General features: G+C 39.7%; 1 protein-coding gene across 2 annotated transcripts; it reads right to left on the bottom strand.

Moving 5' to 3' along the window:
- Positions 1-744: 744 nt before the first annotated feature.
- osbpl1a (oxysterol binding protein-like 1A) lies at positions 745-27925 on the bottom strand. Of its 2 annotated transcripts, XM_080430047.1 has the most exons (29): positions 27642-27925; positions 26047-26176; positions 25174-25259; positions 24975-25049; positions 24684-24795; positions 24254-24339; positions 23636-23780; positions 23011-23078; positions 22416-22460; positions 22232-22305; positions 21767-21830; positions 21382-21483; positions 20802-20924; positions 20196-20277; positions 19014-19120; positions 14392-14554; positions 12558-12735; positions 11194-11269; positions 10068-10202; positions 9032-9129; positions 8150-8332; positions 7903-8010; positions 6854-6943; positions 5969-6095; positions 5336-5449; positions 4834-4957; positions 4345-4435; positions 3679-3699; positions 745-2234 (listed from the first exon to the last, which is right to left on the bottom strand). In XM_080430047.1, exons 2-29 carry the CDS (start codon positions 26168-26170, stop codon positions 2132-2134), a joined length of 2904 nt encoding a protein of 967 aa, XP_080286173.1. In that variant the 5' UTR covers positions 26171-26176; positions 27642-27925; the 3' UTR covers positions 745-2131. The 2 variants fall into 2 exon arrangements, with proteins under 2 accessions (XP_080286173.1, XP_080286174.1); XM_080430048.1 differs by lacking the exon at positions 3679-3699.
- Between the last annotated feature and the right edge of the window lie 36 nt (positions 27926-27961).

Genomic DNA, 27961 nt, shown 5'->3' on the forward strand with positions numbered 1-27961 from the left:
AAAGCTTCCTCATTTTTTACATTTCTTCTCTTAGTTTGCGGGACAAACTTCCTCAACAAGTCTTTGACTTCAGGAGTGTCAGTGCTCGTCTACAGCAGCAAATAACGCGCACTTTCATTTGAGATGTTTAAGTATGGTGTCTAATACAAGACACAAGCTAGACCGTCTACACAGTCAAATAAATAATCAGTGTTAATTTAACTCTGAGAATGTGCAAATGGATTCCATTTGCACATAATTTAGTAGCAGTGTACCAACCAAGCACATTCCCAGGTGTAACTCTACTAACAGGATTCAGAGGTGTGTGGGAGTAGAATACTCACAATGAGAGACAGTTCCAGACCAAGAAATACTGTACTCAGGTCACTTGTTTTGCACTTGCTAACACACAATCAAACAGTAACTGAATCCCTTGATGCCAGTTTGCCCTGCATACAGTATGTAACCACTAACCACCCATACATGGTTTAACTACATGACTGTGTACATGCTGTCCCATGTTTTAAAATAAAGTAGCTTCTAAGTGCAATTATTTGGGACTAGAGGCCCAATAGCTCCATATACTAATGTAAGGTATATTTTCTAAGCTCCTAATCTAAATGAGTAGATACAGTTGTAAGGTAAACTAGTTCCACGATAACTCAGTGTCATGTCTACTGTGTGCTGTAACAATAAAGAAACCTCAAACCATGTATGAGGCAGATTGGACAAGATATTCAAAAGACAATGTAATTCTTTTTTTCTATAAATTAGTTTATAGATATAATCATGTAAAGTAAATAATGCATTAGTGGTATAGAAAAAGTTCATAAGTTTGCATTTTAAAAACCACTCAAAAATACTTGAAATCAGAGCAATAGCATCAAACCTTTCAGTGAAGTTTTGAATATTATTTTTTCCTAGACAGTTGCAATACATTTTAATTAGACCGTGTGACATACATACAGTAGGTGGCTAAATAATGACCAGGAGGTAACAATGACCTTTTTGCTTAAATAACAAGACTTAAGACGATTATACTTCTTCGTACCTTGTCAGTTGAAAGTACATTGTTTGTGTACAACACCGTCGTTTGACGTGTGTTGATTTCACGATGATAGTGTATTCAGTCGCTGTGGACAGACTGACTCTCTCTCTCACACACACAAGTTTTGCAAAGACTTTGCAACTCAACCAAAAACACTGTCCTAATAATTGTAACAATTTGCGGTGATGTAAAATTGTGGGGTTGTAAAATAAAGATATGCAAAGTTAAACATTCATGCCGTTGATACACACACACACAGTATATACGGTTTTTCATAGATGTGGAAGTAAACAAACAAACAAAACAAAACAAATAAATGCTATATGATACAGATGTATGTAGAGCCAACACAACCCTCCAGAGATCCCATGAATAACTGTTTTTGTTTTGTTTTCTTGTGTGAATACTATATACCTGAGTGGTTTCCCAACCTCGTCTGGATCAGGGCCCACTTGAAAATCTCAAAAGCCCTGGCCCACAGGTTGGGAATAGCTGGTTTAGCAGTAACCAATGACATGTTCCCTCCTACGAAGGAGGGAGGAGCTTGGAAGGTGAAATGAGGTGATGAGAAGATCACTGGAGGTGTAATGTAAGATTGTGCAAACTAGTATACATGTATAGAAACACAATACAGTAATGAATCATTAAAACAAGACACGCACATTCAAAAAAACATAAACCTCCTTATGCATCAACCTATGCTATAGCAACTTGATGCGTCAACACATAAGGATAGTAAGGTACGTTATGAACAGAAAATAATTTGGTCTAAAAAAAAAAAGATTAAGAAAAAAACTAAATCTTAAACAGATGTCAAAATGCTTTACATTTTGTAACTATTAAATACCAATTATTGCCATTTTATGCACATTATTAACATAGAATAAGGCCACGTTGCACACAATAAAATCCTCAGTGTTAATTTAAGTCTGAGAGTTAAATTAACAGAGGATTTTACTGTGCGGTTATGGTATGCTTATTTGCATAATTATCATTTGTATAGGAGGCTTGTTTAAAAAGAAGGCTGGAAGTTCTCTGACAAGGCAGCAGCTACAGTAGCATAGGTGTCATATTGCCCTAATCTGGACCATCAGAAGACGTCTTCTAGTAGATGTCAGGCAGGTCGGGGTAGTTCCTGTCCCAGTAACCACCAGCAAACAGCCAGTCCTGGGTGCTGATGTGGGGATTCTGTCCCTGGGCGAACCACCTGAAAAAACACCAGACCATTAAGGGTCATTCTCACCAAGCATATAACGACAACTCTAAAAGATAATTCTAGCATCCTTGCATTGGCTCCCAATTTAGTTTAGCATAGATTTTAAAATGGTATTAATTACATTTAAGGCCATCTTTGGTCTGGCCCCATCCTATATCTCTGATCTAATCACCCCATTATGTACCAAAACGTAGCTTGAGATCCTCGGACAAAGCTCTCCTAGTCATCTCAAATTCTCGACTAAAAACAAAAGGAGATTGGGCTTTTGCATTCAGAGCTTAAACTCTCTAGAATGCCCTTCCCTGTGTAGATCAGGCTTAAAGAGTCTGTGCTCAAATCTCTCCTGATTTTTTTTATAAAGCTGCCTTTATTCCCCAAATGTTTTAACCTATTGTGGCATTATTTGATGTGTGTGTATGTGTTTTGATTCTCTGTGAAGCACTTTGTAACTTAGTTTTGAAAGAGTTCAAACCACAAGTATAACAAAGACAATGGAGAACGATATGGTTATAGTCATCATTATACCGGTGTGTTACAATTCGTATAACGTTATCCTGTGACGAAAACAGCAGCTCTACAAGCTCACAATGCGTGTGCTTGTGGATCTGCTATTTTTGGGCCACGTATGAATCAGGCTTTTTTCAGCGTGACAGTGGTCATTAGCCAGGAGGTTTACAGGAACACACACATGTGACACAGTGACACACACATACAGGAAGGATGATCACATCACAAGGTTTTGAATAACATGTCATCATTTTCCTGTGCAAAAGTAGAATTTAGTGATTAAATGATTTAGCTTTTGTCACTGACAGACAAATACAATATTACAACATACTCTCTGTGAAAGAACTGATTGTAGTAGGACTGCTACTACCTGAGGGTTGATTGAAACGGATCTAAAATTCACTTAGATTTTTACAGGGGAAACAATCAATTTAGCATAAGATCGCGATTCTTTTGTCATTATTTGCATGGATTCTTTGCCGCCAAGATTTGTGATTCTTTTGACATTCTGGCCAAATCTACCTGCACTTCAGTTCATAATGTAGTTCAGGAGAGAGCACAAAATGTATTTGTTGTTCAAATATTGAAATTTAAACCGATATAGTGGGACAGAAGCCACTTAACTTTATGCTGATTAAGTTAAACTAGTTCAAATGTTTAATTTGTTCTAAATGCAAATAAAATAAAGTGGCAGTTATTAAACATTATTTTCTAAATGTCTAGAAGAAAGACTGCTTTTTATGGCAGTCAACACAATTGAAAAAATTGCAAAAGACAAAAACAAATCACAATGTATCACAACATAATTATCAAAGAATCGTGATCTTATTGAATCGTGATTAAAATGGACTTGTGAGTGCTTGTTATTTGCATGACATGATCACTCCACACGTTAAGACACACCACATGAACAGCAAGCGTCTCTAACCTTGGGCCAAGGGCAGGGTTCCTTAACATCAGTGAGAAGAGAAAAAACAAAGTTCAATGTAATTTTACTTCAGCATTTCATAACCACAAATTTAGAAAACAGTACAGTGTGAGCTCATTATGAATGGAAATGTAACCACATTAACTCTGGCTTCTCTGTAAAAAAAGGGTTAATAGGTAAAAAAAAACATGCTTCACAATGTTTCCAAAAAATCCAAGACTTTTCAAAATGTAAAAACGCATCGCATTGTTGTGAGCTATGTTGTGATTGGCTATTGTCGAACATCTACAATATAAACTTAATAGTTTCTCTTACTTAAGAGTCCTCTTGCACACCTACGCACAAGGACTGGTGCATTGGAAAAGTCCACATGAAAATATGGAGAAGTCCTGCACAGTGTCTTCACTTACACAAGTTGTTTTATTAAATACAGCACAACGTTCTGGTATCCAGATACCTGATGAATGTCAGAAGGTCAGAACGTTGTTCTGTAATCAATAAAACAACTGTGAAGAGATGGTGTGTGGGACTTCTTCCTCTTTTCATGAATATCTTAAGCATAAAATAGGGCTGAATATAAGTGGTGAATATTCACAAATGCATTAACATACTCCATAAAGTTGATAATTTCACTAAAAGTGTGGTCAGATTCCCTGACAGTCTCACCTCATCTTCCACTCTTCATCAGCTTTGGAGCGGTTCTTACGGGCAGCTCTCTGCTTCTCCTCCAACCTCTTCTTCTCTTCACTTGCTAGATCTACAACCACGAGGGGGGGGGGGGTCACATTTAAATCAGTGGTTCTCAAACATTTTCAAGGTCCCCCAAATTGATATATATTTGTCCGCAGACACCCCATTTTTGTGTGCCAAGTATTCCAAATGTTTCAATCGTTTCCAATATAAAAGGTATATATATCAAGAGCTTGTAGATTGGCTATTTTCAAATAGTCAAGTTATAAAATAGGGTTAAAGTGGTTAAACTGATTTTGAGGCTATATTAGCTCATTTTGCTGGGGACCCCCTGGAACCTCCTCAAGAAAATCTGGGGGTCGCCGGATCTAAATGACCTGGCTCATTTTCCAAACGACAAAAGATAAAAAATAAATTAAAGTTGGTTTAAAGATGCGATGCGTGTTGCCTAACAATCTTTATTACCAATATCTCCATTCTCCATGGCTCGTATGTCAGGCCTCAGTCTGCAGTCCGTCTTGGGCATGACTCCGTCCATCTCTGTGGTCATCTCATTCAGACGCATGGCGAAGGACGTGAAGCTGTACATCTTAAAAATAAACCAAACGACATCAATGATTCCAAGTGTCAAAACATGAACGCTTCATGCATCAGTCGTTGCTGGACCTTTTCGACAAGTGTCGCTCAACAATTTTTTTTTATTGTCAGTTAAAACATTTTTTTTGGGATTATAGCGCTCATAAAATCTCACACACACACACACACACACACACACACACACACACACACACACACACACACACACACACACACACACACACACACACACACACACACACACACACACACACACACACACACACACACACACACACACACACACACACACACACACACACACACACACACACAGTCTCCGGCCGCCCGGAGTTAATAAGCTGTCAGCATTAGAGTGTCGGTCTCTTACCTCGACAGAGTTGGCTGGTCTGGGAGGCATTCTCCAGAGGAGCTGGCTGCCTGGAATAACCTCCACGGTCTCTGTGTCTGGTTGAAGCACATCCTCAGCCTCCTCACCAGAACCCTGGACATCAGGACACATTCATACGCATCAGCAGCAGTGGTGGACAAAGTATATACTCCAAGTAAATACTAGTATTCAAAAGTACAAATTCAAAAGTACATGTTCTTTTTAACATCAATGCATTGCTGTATTGAAATTTAGAACTTTTAAAACAAAATGTAAAAATTAAATACATCTAAAAGTAAAAATTTGTAAAAATCTACAAGCTCTCACTGTGACCCGTTGTGAGCTTGTAGATTGGCTATGGGTATGATGATAAACAAATTATGGTGTGGCATTAATATAATAATACAAATGCCTAGGTGATCTATATTTCTATTATACGCCAATGATGTCATAAATGTATCAATATATTCCTGGTCTATTTGATCATTCGCCCTTTTTTTTATTACTTCAAACCTGGTGCCCTATTTTGGACATGTCATTATAGACAAAGATTTTCAAAAACTTAAAAAATGAAACAATTAACAATTAATTGTACAACAAAGTATACAGGGCTTAAGTGGTTCACATGCATACCGATTTAGCCGGTTTCTTCTCTTCTGCTTCCTTCTTGTCGTTTCTCTTATGTGCTTCAAAGGCAGCAGGGTCAACGATGTACATGCATTCTGTCCATTTCCCATACAGAGCACACAGCTTCTTTTTGCTGTGGAAAAACAAACACAAACTCAGGCCCCCCGGAGTAATGCATTCCAGTCCACTGTAGTCAGTTGGAATAGACAGAACGGTCATTTCCAAACTGGTGCAGTTTGGAAATCAGCTGAATATCAGTATTTTGTATGTAAATGAATGCCCTACTTCATCGTACAAGAGTGTTGCACAAAATTTACAAAAATAGTCGCAACGCGTTGAGCTTGTAGATCTGCTATTTTCGCTATATAAAAAATAGTTTTTTTTAAGTGAAAGTGGCTAAGTGTGTCTGTGGTTTTTATTCAATTTGAACCAATGAAAAGTATTAACAAGAGCATGTGACTAAAGAATAACTACATTGAATCCATCTTTATTACATTTCAAGTAACAGTTTTGGACATACAAGGATTCCACCTCACATTGATCATGTTTAACTTATCAATAAAAAATAAATAAAAAGTGAGTTATACTAAGATAAATGTCCTTTTCCAAATATACAGTAGGCCAACATTTCTGCAGTAGTTGGACAATGTACATGAGATTGCTTTTTTATCAATTTTAAGTACATATTGATTAGATACAATGAATTGGTTGAATATCACAGCAATATAACAGTCTTATAACAGTCTTTCATTTTATAAATTTGTATTTATGCTATCATAAAGTAATACCATAAGCCAATAAAGTATGTAAGCACTACTGTTGCACTGGCGATGTCACTTACGTTACGTACTTATGTTTGTTTGCTTATGTTGATTTGAGTCGAAAAAATACCTTTTGTCCAGAATATAGCCTTCAACTTTGTGCAGTTCCTTGCCAAAGAGGCCACATGGTTTGAAATTCAGGCAGCACCTTTCACCAGTTCTGGTTAAAAATGCAGAAATAACAGCACAGTCATACTTTTCCTTTTTCCAGTCATACAACAAAGCTTCCTCATTTTTTACATTTCTTCTCTTAGTTTGCGGGACAAACTTCCTCAACAAGTCTTTGACTTCAGGAGTGTCAGTGCTCGTCTACAGCAGCAAATAACGCGCACTTTCATTTGAGATGTTTAAGTATGGTGTCTAATACAAGACACAAGCTAGACCGTCTACACAGTCAAATAAATAATCAGTGTTAATTTAACTCTGAGAATGTGCAAATGGATTCCATTTGCACATAATTTAGTAGCAGTGTACCAACCAAGCACATTCCCAGGTGTAACTCTGCATTTAGAATATTTCGCTGCTGTGTGTAAGCGGCGAGGTTCAGTGCCTTGTCTATGGAGGGGGCGACCGCCGCTTTCCCCACTGCGGCAGGAGGCGGAGCCAGCAAAAGTCACCTGCAAGGTATAGGAAGTGTTTCATTTCCCCAACCAACCAGAGTGCAGTGGGCGTCGCTCGTAATGTTGTGTTGCCGGGGCGGGGGTTGACAGACAGATCGGTGAACCAATGGGATCAGGCGCATTCTCTCCGCACTGATTTTAAACCCGCCCCTCTATACACGAAAACAGGAAAGCTAGTGCAGCCTACATTGTAAATGACTTTGGATAAAGGTGCTACAGTATATACAATGCATCATTTATCATATTGATAAAGTTTTAAACTAGCAGTTGTACTTGTAAGTGTGAAACTAATCAAGGTTGAGCAACAACATGGCCTATTTCTTACCTAATATGTATAAATCATTTACACAGAAACAAGTAGCAAAACTTGCTTACGAGGGTGTCACCCATACCTCAGACAGGCCCATTTTATTGCATTTTGCACATTTCTGCACTAAGGATTCGCTTGCAGCCTACTGGTGTGAGTTCAGCATAACAGTGTTGGTTTGCATGTCCTTACTTGTGGTTAATCACCTCCATTGAACCATACTGCTCAATCCACAGCTGGCCCACAATGATGTTGTGGACACAACATGAGGGGTTTGTCCATGTGTAGGCTTCGTTGTACCTGGGGAGACAACGGTGAGAACGGAATCGTGGCAAACATCTGGTCCAAATCACTGTAAAAGTAGCATAATGTGCCGGTGTGTTGATTTCAACCAAAGCCTTTCAAAAACGTTGGTTAATTTGCTCTCTCTCTCTCTCACTTGGGCAGCTCCAGTGTGATGACGCCCTTCGGTTCGGCTTCCACGCTTTTGCCCCAGAACTTGAGTTTGGGGTAAATGGAGCCGTGGAAGACGAAGTCTTGCTTGAGGCCCTCAGCGTGGAAGGCACTGACGGGAGGGTGGTGGCTGACTTGCTCCGATATCAACCTGAAGCCCAGGTCCTCTCTGACGGATTGACAGAGAAACAATTGAAAACAACAACAAAATCCATAACTTTCCTGTCCTGTCTGGGATGTGAACCGTGCGAGCGCCAAAAGTTCTACATGCTGAGCTAATACAGAATGCTAGTTTGGGCAGAGCATTGGTTCTCAAACTTTTTAATTTCAAGGATCCCCAGAACTCTGAGTGTACAAATGGAGCCAAAGACGGGTCCATTTGGCTCCATTTGTACACTCTCAGAGCAACAGACCTGCAAGGTCCATTTAGAACCCTGAGGGTCCCTGGGCCCCACTTTGAGAACCGCTGGGGCAGAGGATAATAGAGTAAAGGGGGGCGCATGCTACCATTTTCGGTGGTCACCTTATCACCGCGGTGGTGATAGAGAGAGCTCTCTCTATCATAGAGAGTGCTCTCTCTATCACCTAAAAGGTGATAGGGTGACCACCTCATTTGGTAGCATGCGTGGGCCTTTAGGCTTTTGAGCTTCTTGCAACACCTCTTGTCAACCAGTAGGTGTCCTACCCAACCACAGGATGTAAACTTCTCGATAAAAGGGAAGGTAGAACAACCACGACCACCATAGTTGTTAGTTAACATACTCCAACAGATTGGTTAAAATATAATTTTCTTCACTAAAACAATTAACGGTTTGCAGCTTTAAGTACATAAACTATGTTGAACACGTGCTGTGCATTTCCCTCTTACCTGACCAGCTCGTAGGTTTCTCCAAGTAGTGGGTTGAAGGGTTTACCGGTCCGCTCCCACTGGGAGGCCACGGCCGAAACCGCAAACGCCGCCACACACTGCAGGCACATACAACATCACTACTTATGAATGCAAGGCGAAAATCCATAGCCTACTACGGTTATTGTGCAATTAATGGAGGTGTTCACCCACTGTCTGGTGTGCACACAAAAGCACGAGTAGACATGCTTTTAAGTGAAATACCCCTATAAGTCACCTAATCCTGTTGCAGTGAGGCTGGTTCTGAGACAAGTCCACATGCTCTAGGAGCAGAAAGAAAGCTTTCTTTATGTACAGCACATTATTGTGTCTACAATGTGTGCACTGAGACTCTCTTTTATATTATTATTTGCCAGTTTACATGCAGCTGTGGGCCGATTGAGAGCCTCTGTTCATTCCTGCAGCAATAAAGCTACTGTTCATGGAGCTATCCTAGTTTTATGTTCCTCATTTCACCCTGGACTTGGTCACAATTAGTCACAATTACAAACAATGTATAGTCTAAATGGGTAATGAGTATGGTGCTATCAACACTACGCTCACATTCAGCAAATGAACATTCGAAAGCCATTTCTAACTGACAACCGGAACAAAGCCTTCATTGTGTCAATTACTGCACAGTTCTTGTATATCAAGTCCTCGTGCTTTTTCTTTTCTTTGTTTTGATTGGTGTGTCTGCTATGGAAAAATACAATATTTAGGAAAAAAGACGAAACTGGAAAAAAAAAACTACAGAACTGTACTGGGAAACTATATAAAACTACAGAACTTTGATCAATACAGCTCACAACTCATCACATCAAGATATGTAGAGCAGTGGTTCTCAAAGTGGGGTCCAGGACTCCAGGGACCCTCAGGATTCCTTGATGGACCCTTACAGACCCGTAACTCTGAGAGTGTACAAATGGAACCAAAAGGACCCGTCTTTGTACATTCTCAGAGTTATGGGGGTCCCTTAAATGAAGAGGTTTGAGAACCACTGATGTGTAGAGGATACCTTCATCCTCTCAATAGAGTCTGGGGAGGCGATGGCCTGGTGGATGAGGTAGGTGTGTTCCATGTACTCTGTCAGACGCTGCAAGAAGCTGAGGGGCTCATTGAAAATCACTGGCATCGTGATCTTGGAGAGCTCCTAAACATTGGTCGAAGTGAGAAAAAGAACCCCTGAAACACTTGGTTGTTTTCCACAGAACAAATTCTAAGACAGCTAGTCAATAGAACAAATTCTATGACAGCTAGTCAATAGAACAAATTCTATGACAGCTAGTCAATAGATAAGCTACAGTGTGCAGCCATGGATCAGCTGCACAGAAGATGCAGCGATGACGGATGCTATGAAAAGTACAATTTAAAAAAATCACGTTTTATGAACATCCCTAATGTAATCTGGTGACAAAAGAAAGCATTGGTTTGAGCTAAATAAAGGATTAGTGTGCACACAAGGCTCTATATATTCCCTGCCCTCCTGGGAAGCCAGCAATCAAGCAAGATTCTGACATGGCTGAACCCTTTCATGCTCTAAGCACTGAAACCATAACAGGAATACAAATGTTTCCGTACATTAAGTGTGTAGTTCTTTCGTAGGCTACATTTTGTGTCAACTTAAAGAATAAGTGATATGTTTTTGTACAAAACAAAAACAGTTTAGTTAAAAGGTTATATCTCTATATTCTGATTCAGGTGGTAATACCAATGTGATCCAATCAGGAGAGAGAACCCCACAAAGATCATTTCCATTTATCCATTTATCTTCAACCGCTTATCCGGAGTCGGTTGCGGGGGCAACAGTTCCAGCAAAGACCTCCAGACTGAGAATTCCGAGTTTTGCTTGCTCATTTCTTTTGTTTCAGCACTTCCAATTTCACTTGTTTATCCTGAATCCTGTATGAGTTCTCTCCTGATTCGACAAAATTGGTATTCTGACCTTAAAATGTATTTTCCGTTTACCAAATAGCTGGAGAGATGGGGATACCCCTGTTACTGAACAAACACCCTATGGCAATGATTATAATCGGAATATAGAGCTATTTAACACTTATTTTAACAACAAATATCCCTTACACCACCTTCAACATCTTATACTGGATCATTTATACTTGATTGTGTATTGAATGAAAGCTTACCATTCCAATGCATTTCCTGAGGATGCTCCAGATGCTAAAGTCATTTCTTGAGAACATAGGTGCAGGTAAACTGGTCCTGAACACACACACACACACACACACACACACACACACACACACACACACACACACACACACACACACACACACACACACACACACACACACACACACACACACACACACACACACACACACACACACACACACACACACACACACACACACACACAGGCTTTATGAAGTGTGCCGACTTCTACAACTGATGAAATGTGACTACTCAGTATATCAACAGATTAAATGTGCCAGACATGTAATGGATGCAACTTCATATCTTATTCAAGCGAATACTGTCTCCGGTCCAAAACAAAAGGCTGTAGTGTAGTTTCAGGTGCAGGTAATGCTGACACACTGGACCAGCGCCCAGACTGATAGCCAACACCCAAACGCAAGGTGTTAAGGCTAATTTATGCTCCGTCGCACAACAGTGTCACGCGCCAAATATAGCAGACCTACAAACTCACGACGCGTCACAGATGCGACACGTCGTGGGTTTGTAGGTCTGCTATTTTCGCTGTTAAGGGCACATTGCCGGGGCTCAAACCTGGGACCTGTCGTTTCCCAGGCGGCCTCTCTACCCATTCAGCTATGGCCGCCCATAAAGTAATATTGCCTGAAGCTCATAGTGCCACATCACCCCTGACCAAGAGGGGATGCCTTTTTTGGGCAGAGTGGTAGACATTTGGGCTCATGTCGGAGACACAGGTTCGAATCCCAACTAAAACATGAAAGTTATGGATTGCAGCTTTCATCCAAGTCTAGAGACTATTATGCATATCTATTTAAACCTATTTAAGTTTGAAGGTTAATCTTTTTATATATTCTTATATTTTTTGACCAACATGTGCATCTACTAATACATATAATAATATATAATAAAAGAGACAAAATGTGTGAAAAAGCTTTTAAACTAGTGGCCAAATCTGTAAAGCTTGAACCCAGCTTCTAACAGCCACAATGGAGAGATTAGTCGACACAGGAGCGTGCCGAATTCAGATTATTGCATTACACACACTGTGACCTCATCAATGTTTTACGCCACCCAGATCAGTCCCCTCAACGCAAGTCTTTCTCTGGACTCCAGTGCGCCGGCCCACTCTCTAAATTATTCACACTTTGACTTGGCAAGACCTTCAGTAAAGACGTGAAAAGTGTTAATTTAACCCTGAGAGTATTTATTTTCACTCCCGGGGTAGAATTATCTCTCCGGATTTTACTACTTAGTTTAAAAACATAGGTAGGCCAACTCGTCCACTTTGAAAACGCAGACACACACACACACACACACACATGCAGCTGCTGACCTATGTTCCTCCAGAACTCCGTTAGGTTGAGCCTCTTCCTCGTTGCCATGGTGATGGTCTTGTAACATGCTGGTGGGGCTGCTGCAGTTGCTGCTGAACAGGATGGAGCCTTCCTCCTCGTCAAAGGAGTTGCTGGCCACTGTCTCAAAGCCGCTCAGGGAATGCTCTGACTCTGACTCTGAGACAAACAGCCACACAGCACACATGCATGCATAGGTTTATGTGCTAGGAATGTCACACCTAGTTAAGACAGGTCGTTGCTATACTCTAACACTAGCCATGTGTAGTAGTGTAAGAGGTCCAACAATATGGATCTGCCATGTTGGCATAGATACGTTACACACAGCAAAAGAAAGAGTTAATAGTGCAAGTGACATTTTTTGGCTAAGACAAAACATTTTTTGTTTAAAATATTCTGATAGTAATCATTGATATGGTGTGTTTGTTCAGTAACAGGGGTCTCACCGTCTTTCCAGCTCTTTATTAAACAGAAAATAAAATTTCAGGAAGGTTGACAATTTAAGCCAAAAAAGGAGAGAGTACCGATTTATCAGGTAAAATGTTATAGTGTTCCAGTTCCAATCTTGTCTGCTCATTTCTTTGTATCATCACTTCCAATTTCACTTGTTTATCCTTAAGTCTGTATGAGTTCCCTCTCCTGTTTGGATAAAATTGGTATTCTGATGTGAAAATGCATTTTCTGTTAACTATAGAGACCCCTGTTACAGAACAAACACTATAGCAATCATTACTATCAGAATATAGAGCTATTTGACACTTATTTTAACAACAAAACATCACTTACACCACCAACTACTTTTTTCTTTTGCAACAGAGTAACAGAGCAAATTAGATAAACAAATTGTCTATTAAACACGTGTGCTTTCCATTTATTATTGTTGTTGTCAAACATTATAAGCTTCTGCAAACACAAGTGAATATGATAAACTGATAACATAACATAAGACATTTTTAATCCAACGTTGCAATAGCGTAACCACTCATTGACTTAACATTGTTTTGTTTAAATAAAGGCTTATCACAATTCCCGTTGTCAGGAATGAACCAAGTCTCTCTCTAAATATTTTTTTTAAACATTTTATTTGGTTGTCATGCAAGTATTCCAACAAAGATACAATTAGCTGTTGTGTGAAATGGCTTCAAGTAGTTCTAGCACAACATTCAAAACACTTGTAACATGAGGAGCCATGTTGACACCAAAGCCATCCACCACACAAGACAGTGTTCCAGTGTCACATTAAGGTGTAGGGGTGCAACAGTTCCAAAAATAATAGACAATAAAACAATAGATTAGAAATCAATCCCTATTTTAGGCATGCCATTATACTGTAGGTGAAAAAACGTTCAAAAATAGTGAACTGATCTACAAGCTCACAACTTGTCGCATCGTGACACATTGTGTGCTATTTTCCACTATTTGTGCATGACACTGTTGTGCTACGAAGTATAAAGTAGGGCTTAAGAGGTTAATCGATTTTGTGGTTCTCAAAGTGGAATCCAGGGATTCTCTGAATCGATTAACCATTGCAATAAATTAACCCTTGCAAGTCTGTAACTCTGACAGTACACAAATGGTATTTGTATACTGTCAGAGTTAAGGGGGAGACTTTGAAATTAAAAAACCATTGAGAACCATTGATATATTCAAAATAAAAGAATAAAAAGCGCTTCTCCATTAATCAAAAAAGTAATCGATAGACTAATCGATAAGGAAATACTCGATAGTTTCAGCCCTACAAAAGGTGAACAACGGAGCCCTTCTCAAAACTCTTCCATCATCAGCCGTGTAGTTTTAATCAAACAGTTGACTCACCAGACACGGCGTCGTAGAACTCATCCTCGCTGAGGGCGCTGCGCGGAGACGACCCCTTGACGACGGATTGCTCAAGTTCGTGATGCTCTGTGGCCAGTGTCTGCAGCGCCTCCGACAAGATCTTATTCTTCTCCACCTCCTGCTCCAGTTTCAGACTGCGCACCTGGACACACACACACACACACACACACACACACACACACACACACACACACACACACACACACACAAATGCAGACACGCATCCGCACGAACACACACGCACACACACGCGCGCGCGCACACACACACACACACACACACACACACACACACACACACACACACACACACACACACACACACAAGCAGTCAACAGTCAACACACACCTGTGATAAAGTCACAGCTGAAAAGAATGTGTAACACTCAACAAATGACTCATGACAAATAACTGCAGACAATAAGAATTACCAGCCAATGCCAAATCCAGTTCCAGGGATTAATAGGAACATGGGAAAACGTCAGCGCATCACACTCAGCATCCAGCAGTCTAGCGTGGAATTTGTGTATCCCAACTAATGGGTCAAGAAATGGGTCATGCAACCGCTTTTATGGGCCACGAGTAGCCTAAATAACCCCTTTTTCAGATCCTCAAAACTCCAAAAATCAAACCTTTTTTTCAGAAGGAAAAAAAAAATGAATTTCTGAAATAAAAATAAATAAATACAAATCCATAAATAAATAAAACACTTGTAAGAAATAGTGAAAACAGCAGATCCATACAAGTTGTGAGCTTGTAGATCAGCTATTTTCAGAGCCCCTGGTGTAAATATACACAGCATGGTGACACCCTGATAACCTCTCTGCTACAGTATGTCCTCTGAGATAACAGACATCATGGACGGAGACAGCAGCATCACAGGGTCTCTATACGGGACCCAGCGCTGAGAGAGACATGTTTTCTCTGTAACGGAGGACAAGGTATCCTGAAGCGGCCATCTCAGATGGCTCGGCCTGACAACCTGACTCCTTTGGACGAGAGGAGATCAAATGACAGCTGTGGACTTGGAATATGAACCGTTTGCCAAATCTCTCATTTAGGCATCAGAGCGGAAAACATGAAGAGGTGTGCTCATTCTTCAATGTAGTGGTGCAACGGCATTGCTTATATGCTGATTATCGATGTTAAAAAACATCGATAATCGAGTTGAATAAAAAAAATGTGATTCGGGAGAAAACAATTCTTAGAATGAAAATGGCAGATCTTCAAGCTCACAATGCGCTGCATCAGTATTAGAATTTGTTTTGCATTGATTTGTTGATATAAAAGAAATAAATGATTTAAAAACTGTGCATCTCGAATTCCATTAATTGAAAAAGAAATTGATAATCACAAAGAAAATAAGCAATAGCTGCAACCTCATTCTTCGATGATTCCCTTAGTAATGGATACTTTCAAGTGTGTCTGTTGACATCATATCAATCACAAATTACTATGATAATGTGTTTGAACAAAGAGTGTAAAATAGACTATATGGAAGAGGGAGGGGGGGGGGCTTTTGTTTATGTCCTAAGTCATGTCAGAAGAAACGTGGAAGAATTATTTGTTATGTGGTACACTTCCCAGAGAGTGACAAAGATAGTAGCCATGCATGGCAATACTGAACAGAGAGAAAGATTTATATGGCGTGGTTACATGCATGCATTCTGATTGAGTAACTGAAATAAAAATGAAATTAATATTGAAAACATATTAGAAAGTCTTACATGGTGCCATCTTGTTTAGTCCTACAGAGCCAGCCACATTGCTAGTCATAATCAGCAGCTGTGAGTCATCTCAGTGAGGGAATTCCAGCTGCCCTGAACTGCATTTAAACACTCTTGCATACCTTAATTAGATCTAGTTTATCTTATCAGTGAGTGACATTTGCAATCAGTGCAGTTCGACGTGTTCTGCCGTTTGACACCTTCCTGTACACCGCTAACAATGGAACGCTGGAATCCGTACCAGTTCCTTGAATTCCATTCAAGTCAACAAAGGGGTACAGAGGAAGTATAAGGACACAGGACTGCCTACGTATGTGTGACCATGACCACTATAGTCTTTGCATCTGTTAATTTAAACAGCACTCTCTCTATTTTTTACCCCTTTTTCTCCCCAATTTAGTCATAAACAGCGCTCTCTACAAGGAGAGAGAAATAGTATTTACAGACATGCACAAACAAACTCATGCTCATGGATGTATAGTATGTGCACAAATGCCGGTCTGTGAACAAACCAATTCAAGTGATAGTGTTGGCCTTGTTGCCTCCATCTACTGTAACAATGCTATTTCAACACCTCCATGCTGGAAGCACGGGAGTCCTGCATTTCATAGTCCTCTGGAATGCAATGAGGCTTAGCTCACTTATAAGCCACTAGTTTACTAGGGGTGCAACAGTCAATTGAACTAATCGATTTAATGTATTATTTAAAAAGGTTATTGATAATCGATACGTTTATAGAATAATCGATCCCTTATTTTGGGCATGCCATTATAGGCGAAAGGTTTCAAAGAATGAAAAAAAGTCTTTTTTTTTTTAAATAGCCGAGGTGCGACGAGGTGCGACGAAGTATGAAATGAAAAAACTTGGTTAATCGATTCATTAACTTGATATAAGATATAAATAAATAAACGTGATTCTCAATTATTCAAAGTTATTGATAGAATAATCACTAAGAAAATAATCAATAGCTGCGGCCATATAGTTTACAAACAGACACTTATCTGTTGGCAAAGGCATACAACAAAGGCACCTCATTCACTTGGTACTCCCAAATTCAAACGGTACAGTAGGTGCACCCACCAAAATGTAAGGAGCACCAACAATATACTTAATAGATGCTCTTTATTGATAGAAACAGACAATATAATCAAGGTTTATAAGTAACAAAACGGTGAAAGTGGCCTTATAAACACATGATAGGCCACCACTGGAGCTTATTATGCAAGATTCTGGGGCCAGGATTTAAAACATGGTCTCCTGGCTCTCTGTCCCTCTTCCATCCATCTCTTCAGAGACTGAGGTATCGAACGTCTGCAGAGGAGGCCCCTCTACACTGATTCACATCACATTTTCAAATGTTTTGTTGTATTTGATTGCCCATTTGTAAAATATGATTGAAATTATAAATGTATAAGTTATAAATTAATTGCAATGTAAATATAGTAACCTAAATAATATTGGCATAATTATATGCCCACGAGCAACACAATGTAGGCAATAGTAGAATAAAGGGTGTGCCTCTGTGCAAACAAAGCTCAGAATAAACAGCATGCCTCTGTAACAATGTTATGAGCAGAGAGGATGAAGGTAGAATAAACATGGGGCTGTCACAGATGAAGATCACAGAGGAAACACTGGAGTGTCAGTGTAGCAACTCTCAATGACGTCTCTGCTACATCATGCCAATGAGCAGGCTTTCTCTAGAGTCTAGGCTACATGGCACCCACTTTCCTACAGTACATACAGTGCCTACTGTCGGTTCACAAGGCACATACTATGTACTAACTAGAATGTATAGAGCGATGTTTAACTGAAAAAAAGAAGAATCCGTGTTTATCACAAAATACTGTGGAGTCCTGTTCATTGTGGAATCCGCACATTTCTGTATACCTACAGTATACAGTAGGTGTGACCATAAGGGACAACTCACCCACGGGTCAAAAGACCTAAAAGAATAATAATTTAATAACTGTGAGGTGCAATTAGAATTAAACTATCTCTTCAACCTGCCGTCCCTATTTTGAGCATGTCATTATAGAGGTCTCATTACAGTAGAAATCATACAAAGATTTTGAAACATTTTCAATGCTGCATTACACTACAACACGATGTGAGCTTGTACATCAGTGTTTTTGCTGTGCAATACTTTCATTTCACACAAATAATACAGTAGGGCTTATGTGGTTAAAGGTGGTATAAGTAGCATTTATTTGTTAACATTTGTGTTAAATAGCTCTAAATTCCAAATGCCAAAAAGTGGGGTCTCTCCCATCTCTCCAGCTCTTTAGTTAACAGAAAATACTTTTTCAGGTCGAGATACCAATTTTATCCAATCAGGCGAGAGCACTCTTACAGGATAAGAGCACTCTTGTAAGGACCCTCTTGAAAACGAGATGACACATCTCAAGGGGTTATTCTTCTAATAAAGGTACTATATATAAACAAGTTAATTGGAAGTGATGAAACAAACAAATTGCAGACAAGATTGGAACACTGTACAATTGAAGTTGATAAATATTCTGTATATATGAGAGAACCCCATCTTCTCTCTCCTTATTGGATAGAATTGGTATTCCGACCTGAAAATCTATTTACTAAAAAGCTGGAGACACAAGAGACCCCTGTTACTGAACAAACACTATTAGCAATGATTACAATCGGATTTAGAGCTTTTTAACAAAACATAAGTATTTTAACAAAAATACATCATCCCTCCTAATGTGATACTTATTATTCCGCACACAGTATGTAAGCAGGGGAGACCCTCATCATGCACCGTAGTTAGAGGAGGTGAAAAATAAATTGCTTGCAGCTACTGGAACCTAACAGGCAAAAAGGCGGGACGGATAGCAGTAACAGGAGACTTGACACCTACCCCTTCCTGCTTGTTGAAGAGGCTGAGACAGACGTTCAGATTGTAGCAGGTCTCGCTCGACAACACGCACACCTCACGCATTTTCTGCAGCAGGGCGGGCGGGAACCCTGAGGGGACAAAAAGGCCGTAGAATGTTAACAATGAGGTGCAGTAGTATGGCAGAAATGCATTGAGGTGAAAGCGGGGCAAAGTCAAATATCAACAGCCATTTCTGTTTAACCACTTAAGCCCTATATACTTAGTCAACCAGAGTCCCCCAGGGTTCTATACTAGGTCCCTGCCTTTTCCCCCCTGGCCTGTGGTACAACAATCAGCACATACTCACTACCTTTACAATCTGCACTTTGTTTACAAGACAACACATACATATTTTGCATATTTGCATATCAAAGCAGCACATTGCAAACACTTTTGTGTATTTGATGGCCATCTGTGTGTGGCGTTAAATACAGTCACATGATGACATAGACCACTGATCAAGATGTTTAAACAACTACAAATAAATATTTCACCAGTCCTCATCTTGTGGAGCAATTCAATAAGTAGGCGTTCAAAGATAAAGACTTGAAAAAAAAACATTAAAGGGTCTACACCATGAAAATCACTTTTTTCTTGGTTTTTTGTATTTTTTGGGGTCCCCAGTGTCTCTTGTACCCCAAAAAATGTTTTTTTTTAAATTCAGTCATTCCTTCTCATTTCATGGATTTCCATAATGGGCGTGTCTGAACAGGCGATCTCAGAATGGAAATGTTTCTGATGTCACAAACATTAATGATGGCAAACCCAATGTTAAATGAAAAGTGCCCGAATCGCTCCGAAACTTTTTCTACCCCCCCTAAGTTTTTTTCGATTTTGTATTTTTCTTAGATGCTTCTTTTTATGCAGAATTTTTCCTTTTTTTTTTTTTTTTTTTTAATATCTTTTTTTAATATTTTTTTTTATTAACAGACAGAATTGCTCAGTAGCCCCCCCCTGCCCAAGAGGACGTTTTGGTATTGCAGCTGAAAGTGCTGTATAAGCCAGAGACAATTGACTTGGGATGAGTATATCTGAGTGATGATTTAGGCTCAAACCTTTTGAAAAAGGTTTGAGGGACATACACCATATGATATTAAATATCAAATATATTTTTTAAATTCATGGTGTAGATCCTTTAATGAAAAAGAAAGAAAGATATTTTACGTTCTGCCAGTCCATCTTCTTTCACCATGGACAAGAAACCGGTCACGTCTTTCTCCAGATTGTTGTGGCTGGCCTCTGCTGTCTGGTAACAAAGAGAAACAGCAGCAAAACGTTTACAAAAGGGAGATTCACTGTGTAGCGTCTCCTTTGGCAAAGACACCACAGAGAAAAACACCATAACTCAGGGGTTCCCAACCTTTTCTGGATCAGGGGCCCACTTGAAAATCTCAAAAGTATCCGTGGCCCACCCATATGACCACTTAGAAACTTATAACACAGCAGCCTGCCGTGTTAAGTGGTCAGATGGGTGGGCCGCACGCATTTTCAGAGCATGTTTATTTTAATAATCAATCAATCAGTTGTGTTCCGGCTTGGATCAATGGAACCAACATACTAGTATACTTAAAGTTCTTATTTATTGGTATCATCTTTCAAGATTTTTAAGAGAAAAATGCCATGTCATTTTTAACACTAGAGGACATAGTGACATAACGACGTGGTCTGCCGGTCCGCCCGCCGACCGGTCCTCCCTTAGCCCAATTTTAATATAAGATTTAGGTTTTATATTCATGTTATATAATCATTAAAATGGTAGTTTATGGCCACCTGCAGTGAGTCTGTGAGGCCGCTCAGTGACATCATTTCCTCCTCGTCCTCCTCGCTGCCCTGCTCCTGGGAGCAATAGTGTGTACTGTACGCAGAGTGCTCCTCCAGAGCCTCCAACCACGCCTAGGAGACATTGAGCTCTTTCCATTAGTGTCAACTACTGTAGGGCTGGGGAAAAATATATATAAAAGAAACAAACCTACTAGGCTGGGTACTGGATCAAAATCTCAACAAAAACAATAATATCTGCACACCAATACAGTACTCCCATTTGACACATTTATTATGTAAGGCTTCCAGCCTCAGGGCTCTTCCTCAAGACCTCTGAGGAAGGCCAAAGCAGGCCATTAATCATTTAATACTTTCAAAATATCTTATTTTATTTTTCAACTAATTAATGTACCGTATACAGATAAATGGACAATTATGCAAAAATAATTGCGATTATCTCATATAATTGCGAACAAGCAATTATGTAATAATTGTGACAGGCCTAGTGTCTGCAAACAAAGCTGTGAACAGTGAACACCCATTGATCCATGAGAGGGAGGAGAGAGACAAACATACACACTTGTCTTACCTTTCTTGTAGCCTCTGGGTCATGTTTAGGTGAAACTTTGAAATGATGTAAGCTGTCATCAAAGCACTTGAGGGTAAAAAAGCAAGTATCTTTCGCTTTGATCTGAAACATGGAATAGAAAATAAAGTGTAATTTTGCTGCAGAAAAGCAAGAAATGCAAATCTGCAATGACAGGTATTGTAAATAATCAATATTACACAAAAGTAATATACAATATTTACTTGACTTGCACAATAATTATACATCAGCATATCCGGCGTCGTGCAAAATCATATTTCCCAATCTTAAAAAAAAAAAAAAAAGACAATAACGACATGCCCAAAATAGGGACGCCAGGTTGAAAGTGGTTATAAGTATGGAGTATAAGCTTGACAACCTGACTTACCAGACAGTGAGCCTGTGTTAGGGACTTACAACCCTGCCTTCTGGTATTGGCTGCTGCGTCTGACCTTCAACAAGACATATTACAGTGAGAGACAGAGGCAGACAGAGAGAGAGAGAGAGTGGAATAAAGAGGGAGAGAGAAAGGAAAGAATTTAAGTTAGACATTTCTAAAAGTATAAAACGTATGTGAAAACAATTAGTGGAGGTACTAAGTTAGCCTACTGGCATTGTGCACAAGAAATGTAGCATTGATCTGTCCAGCTGTTGAGATCAGCTCTGGACACAAGGATAGACAAACAGACACACAGACTGACCCTTTTATAGATGGCTAGACTCCATAAAAACAGAGTAAGGCAGAATGACGAAGAGAGAGATAATTTCTCCCATATTTGACATAGATATAGTTACAGATTCTGTATTTGTGACATGTGATCAAAGTGGTTCCCGGTTGAGAGAGGGTACATACTGTTTAGAGTACCAGGACAGGACCCCGTCCTGGAGGACCACCCAGTAGGAACGCCAGCCGAAAAACCTGGAACTCTGTGGGGTGAAACTACATTAGCTCGGCATTCCTTTTCTGTCCAGCATGAGGTTTCTTTCTGTCCTTTGGCGTGTATTGTTCATATTTACTGATTGACAGTGTACTGTACCTTCCACAGCAGCCCTTCGAAGATCTTGACATGACGTGTCATGCCCTAAAGCAGCCAGAAGTAAGAAACACACAATAATACATCAATCATGATTCAAAACCATTTTCGTGTCGATTATGATGCACATAACCTTTTTTTTTTGATTGATCTGATTCTGAATATCATCCACGTACCGTAATTGTCCTTGTGATATAATCTGTAGGCACTTGAGTAACTCAATTGGTGTGTTGGGCTTCTAGTATATTAATGGGGGCTATATAAACCCCCCCGTAACCTTACAGTCAATTTATGCTTTGCGTGAAAAGTGTCAAACGACTCGTCGCACAACAAAAGTGACGTCAAAATGACAAAAATGTGTTGTGGAGGACGTTTGTTGGAGAGTCGCAGACAGTATGAATGCTAAAAACTCAGAATGTTGTGAGACACGTAGTACGACGTGTCGTTCGACAATGTAACTCAAAGCATAAATTGACATTTTAGCTGGCATAGTATCAAATCTGTCATGCCACTCACTGCTTTCTGACCTTTCTAGAGAGAACACGCATAAGGGGAATTGGACTGACCACCCGGGGAAGACCACTGACAGGGTACTCACTCGATGGACGTTGCCTTCCAAGACTTGCGTCATCACCGTGTCATTGGCCAGATCAAATACCGTCTGACCTGGGAGATATCGACATGTCATGAACAAATATGGGATTTTAGTACATGTTGCACATCAACACACTGTAGTCTCACAGTCACAGGACATGTGTATCAGCATTAAGTCTATTTCATGTTAACGAAAATAAATTATTTTCAACAAGCACATAATCTGTGGTAAGCTGCGACCAGTGCTTGACTCTTTAGGACAGACCGACCAACAGAGTGGCTTATAAGAGCTGCATGGTCACAGCTAAGCATTATGTTTTTCATTTGAGAATTATGACAAAAATATCTTATTTTCAACTGATACGACACATTTTTAGCTGCGACCACGCTAGCATAAGCCACACTGTTGGTCAGTCCCAAATATTCAAGTGCAAACCGAAATCCTGGTTGCAGCTTATCACCAAGAGAATCTGTTCTTTCTGTCGAACAATGCAGTATAAATAAGCCCAGAGGAACCAGTGACAAATCATTTCAATAACAGGTCTTTTAGCAGTGCCACTAGATTAGAGTCACTAGAGCCCAGGTGTCTCTAGCTGATGAATATTAATGGTGTGATTCATCAACTGTACCGTTCTTGTTCTTAATGTTGGGGTTAGCTCCACACTGGAGCAGCTTCAGGGCACACTGATTCTGGCTCCGGTAGGCAGCACAGTGGAGCGGGGTGTTCCCCAACAGATCAGTGCAGTTGAAGTCTGGTGGTTTCTTCCTGTTGAGCTACAAATAGACAATAACTTAAGTAAATTAAAATTAACCTGGACACATCACAACAGCAACTGACACGCACGCACACGCGCACACACACGCACACACACACACACACACACACACACACACACGTGTGCACACACACACACACAGTTTAGCTAAAAGATAAACTGATATAATTGAGGCATGAATACTACATACAGTGCACCACATATTTAAAAAATAAATAAGTTATGGCGAGTTAAAAAAATTATAAAAATGTCATGTAATGTAAATGTAAAATTTACATTTACATTACAATTTGTGTTACACACACAACTCAAACATTCCAGCCCAACACCATGCCTATGCTAAATTATCATCCTACACGAATATAGTACATTTACAGTACAACAGGTAAGAATATTTGAGGGTGTCAGCATTGCAAGAGTGTAATCCAGATGTTGGCAAACACAAGGCCGACATGTGGATGTGATACTAACCATCTGTGTTAGAGTAGAGAGGTCACCCTCCCTGGCTGCTTCCAGGAGTTGCTCCTCCAGTTTCCTCTCCTCTGTTCTCTCTGCCGCTGTCGTCAGCAAGATGAAGCGTGTTATTAATTGAAGCATCGGAATAACATGTTTATATGGTGATTCATGAGGATTAATAAACATTATCCGATGTCACGCTGATTAAGCATCAGAAACAGATTTGGTTATGGAGTTTGACAAAGTACACTTCTACAAAATCGCTCACGATAACACCTCTTATGCCTGATTTATACTTTGTTGTGCACTAAAAATAGCCGATCTACAAGCTCACAAGGCATTGCGTCGACAACGGTGTCAGCTTGTAAAAATAAATCTGATACTTGACACCAACGTGCAACTAAGTATATATCAGGCCTTAGAATGCAACCTTTGTCTCTCTCACCTTCCAACATGCTCCTGATCTCCGCATTGTGAGTGACATCTTTGGGTATCTGTGCTGTCCCATTGATGACAGTAGCACATGCATCATATCGTAGCAGCAGCATGACAACCTCCTGATCAATGCCATACGTGATTGGGCCATTGACGTGATCCGAGTGAGTGATTGGTTAAATGAGGGGATGAATAAGTGCATGCACAAAATCATACCTTATTAATCACACAAGAGATGCAGACGGTTAAGTTGACCAACTTGAATTAGACTGTAACAGTTCATGGCAATAAAACAAATTACCTTTCTCCCTGTGAAGGCAGCTTTATGCAGTGGTGTATCTCCCACGTTATTGGGTAAATTGACCACTGCTCCTGCCTGCGGTTTGTACAGAACACACAGAGACACACAGATACATGCACACACATTATCCATGTGCACTTCCTTCAAAACCTATGCAAACATCTTCATATGTGTATATGTATAGAAAAAGTGCCTGTACCTTCAGCAACTCCTCTACAACATCTTTGTGTCCAAAGTAACAGGCGAGGTGAAGCGGGGTCCATCCGAGGTTGGACTTACTCTTGCCTGAACAAATGATACACACAGATACAGACACTTAACTACTTCAGCCCTATACTTTGTTGTGCGGTGAGTAGCAAAAGTAGCCGATCTACAAGCTCACAACACGTCGCGATGGTATCTCTGCATGATTGTGGGAGGGAAACACAACCTTGACAGGCACTCATATGAGGCTTATGGCCATTGATAGACTGATACAAAGACATAGAATTCTATAGAGCCCAACAATCTGAAAGGGTTGGATCTAGAGGTTACAAGAGATAATAATAATAATAATAATAAAGAAAATAAAAACCTATTCAGCATGTGGGGAAAAAAACATTAAAAATGAATAATTGACTAAATGAAAAGTAATTGTAAGCATCAATTAGTTGTGTTATAACATTTTCCATTTACAGTGCCCATGTTGTTTTTTATATAGGCTGTCCTGTATGTTGAAATTGGATGAATGCTTATTGATTTCATTTCCCTGCATGTCTCTTTTTTTTGCTTTTCATCGCACCATGGTCTTTACCTACCGTCTTTGTTTACTGATGTTTTGTAATGTTGCTTTAATTGTCTGTGTTAATAATAGTAGTTTACTGTCTATTACACGTTCCTATGCCGTTTTATTATGTTGTACAGCACTTTGGTCAACCGTTGTTTTGTTTTTTTATGTGCTAAATAAGAAACACAAATTAAATAAAAAAGAACTTGCTTCTTGATTATTCGATTTGCCTACGGTTAATGGTTCTTTAGATATATTTCCGGTTAGTTGGCCAGCCCTACTGTCTACTGATGACATGTTGTGTACCTTTGCAGTTGATGTCAAAGCGAGCCTCCTCTTTAATCTTGGACATGAGCAGACTCTGGATGCCAGTCAGGGCTCCATTCCTGGCATGACGCAGAAACTGCTCCTCAGGGTCCGGGTCCTCCATGGACCCCTGCAGAAGCACAATTAAACAACCAAGCTTTCATCAGGGCCGTTTTCATCTTACAATGTAGGAACACCGTTGTGCACATGCCAAAGGTTTGACAGGATTTCGCATCAATTATCCTATAAAATTGCCTAATGGGTGGACGTCACAAACATAACACCCAGACTTGCAACGCAGTACAGCAGTGTTACAGCAGTGTTTAACACTTCAAATGGCCATAACTTAATGACCATTGCTCTGATTAGTGCAATACAGTGATTTCTGAAAAACTGGTGGTCTAAAAATTCAGTTTCTGTGTCTAATCTATGGCTTTTCATCAGCAGTATGACATGTGTTATTAGTCAAAAACAATATTATGGGGTGTTAAGATCCTTCTGGATTTATTTCTACATACCTACCAGATTTAGGAAGGCACAAGTGTTGATATAAAGCAACCTCTTAAAAGTTCTCAAAATGTAAATCTACAGTATTTCCTAGAGTGTCTACTGCATATTCAGAAAATACACGCTTTCCTATGTGCATAAGCACTACAAATAAAAAGTAACATGATGTGCTCTACTGCCGGTAGACGAGGAGATTTCCAAACCGCACTGTCACAGAGTACAACGAGGAAGCCAGCATACATTCACACATAATATAAAGTAAGTCACCAGACCTGCCTTGCAGGGAAAGTCCTGGGATGCTTTTGCTTTATGCAGCTTAAGCCCTGTTATTCATTCTGTTACAACAGCCTACTAGTGTTATGCCCCAAAAAAGCCTAGGTCTATTTTGACAATATTGTGGATTGTCACGTGGTGGCTACAATGAAGGATTCATGGATTATATTTGTGTTGAGGTGTCCAAGTACAGTGTGTTGATTTCTGCTTTGCCAGTAAAGCTAAAGACACTGAGAAGTGAGGTGTCATTAGCACAGAAACAGGTTTGTCTGACATTTTAAAACATTTAGTTATTATTCAACTGTCCACTGCAATGTAGTGCTCCATTTACTGTTAGTAAACTAAGAATGACGTCATAATATAAACAGAATACAGTTGTACTCTCTCATTTTAACCACATTCTCCTTTAGAATTTCCAAACTAATGTGCTCAAGACTGCAGACAATGAAGAATGCAGCTGGTCTTGTGACATCCTTTAACCCCACTTCAGGTTGGAGCATTTAGAATCTGCTTCTATCTGAAAGAAAGACCTTGTAAAAAAAACAAGCTGACATGGAAGACCTGAGCCTGAGGACTTATATATTATATAGTGAAATGCAACTGTTGGTACTGTTTTTTCTACACAGTATTCAGATTTATACTAGTAGTGTGAACTGATTTGGATGCCAAATCAGCCACAACCTAAGTAATGCCAGGCAACAGGGTTAGTTAGAGGCGACAAACCAAAAAGTTACTTTAAAAGATATAGAAAGGTATAGTTTCACTTACAACATATAAATTAGTGATTGACAACAAGCACGGATGGATACACTTACCGATTAAATTCGAGGAAATTCAGAGAGAAAAAAGAAAATCCACTTTTAGGGAAGAATGTGGTCTCACATAGTCCTTGGTGTGGAGTAGTTCAGCATGTGATTTGTTTTAAGCCTCTCCTGGCTTATTTTCCTTCTATATATATATTATTACTATTGTGCAGAAGCAGCCACATTATTACATGTTACTGTGTGCTTTTGTAAAGCAGTTCATTGTCCTGACGAGCAGCATTTTACTGTTTTAATGTTAAAGAACAACAAGAAGTGTGTCATATCATACACACACACTCGTACAGAACATACACACCCTGCTGTGTGTTTAC

The sequence above is a fragment of the Gymnoscopelus braueri genome (assembly GCF_963280865.1).
Source record: "Gymnoscopelus braueri genome assembly, chromosome: 6".
In the NCBI taxonomy this organism is placed as follows: domain Eukaryota; kingdom Metazoa; phylum Chordata; class Actinopteri; order Myctophiformes; family Myctophidae; genus Gymnoscopelus; species Gymnoscopelus braueri.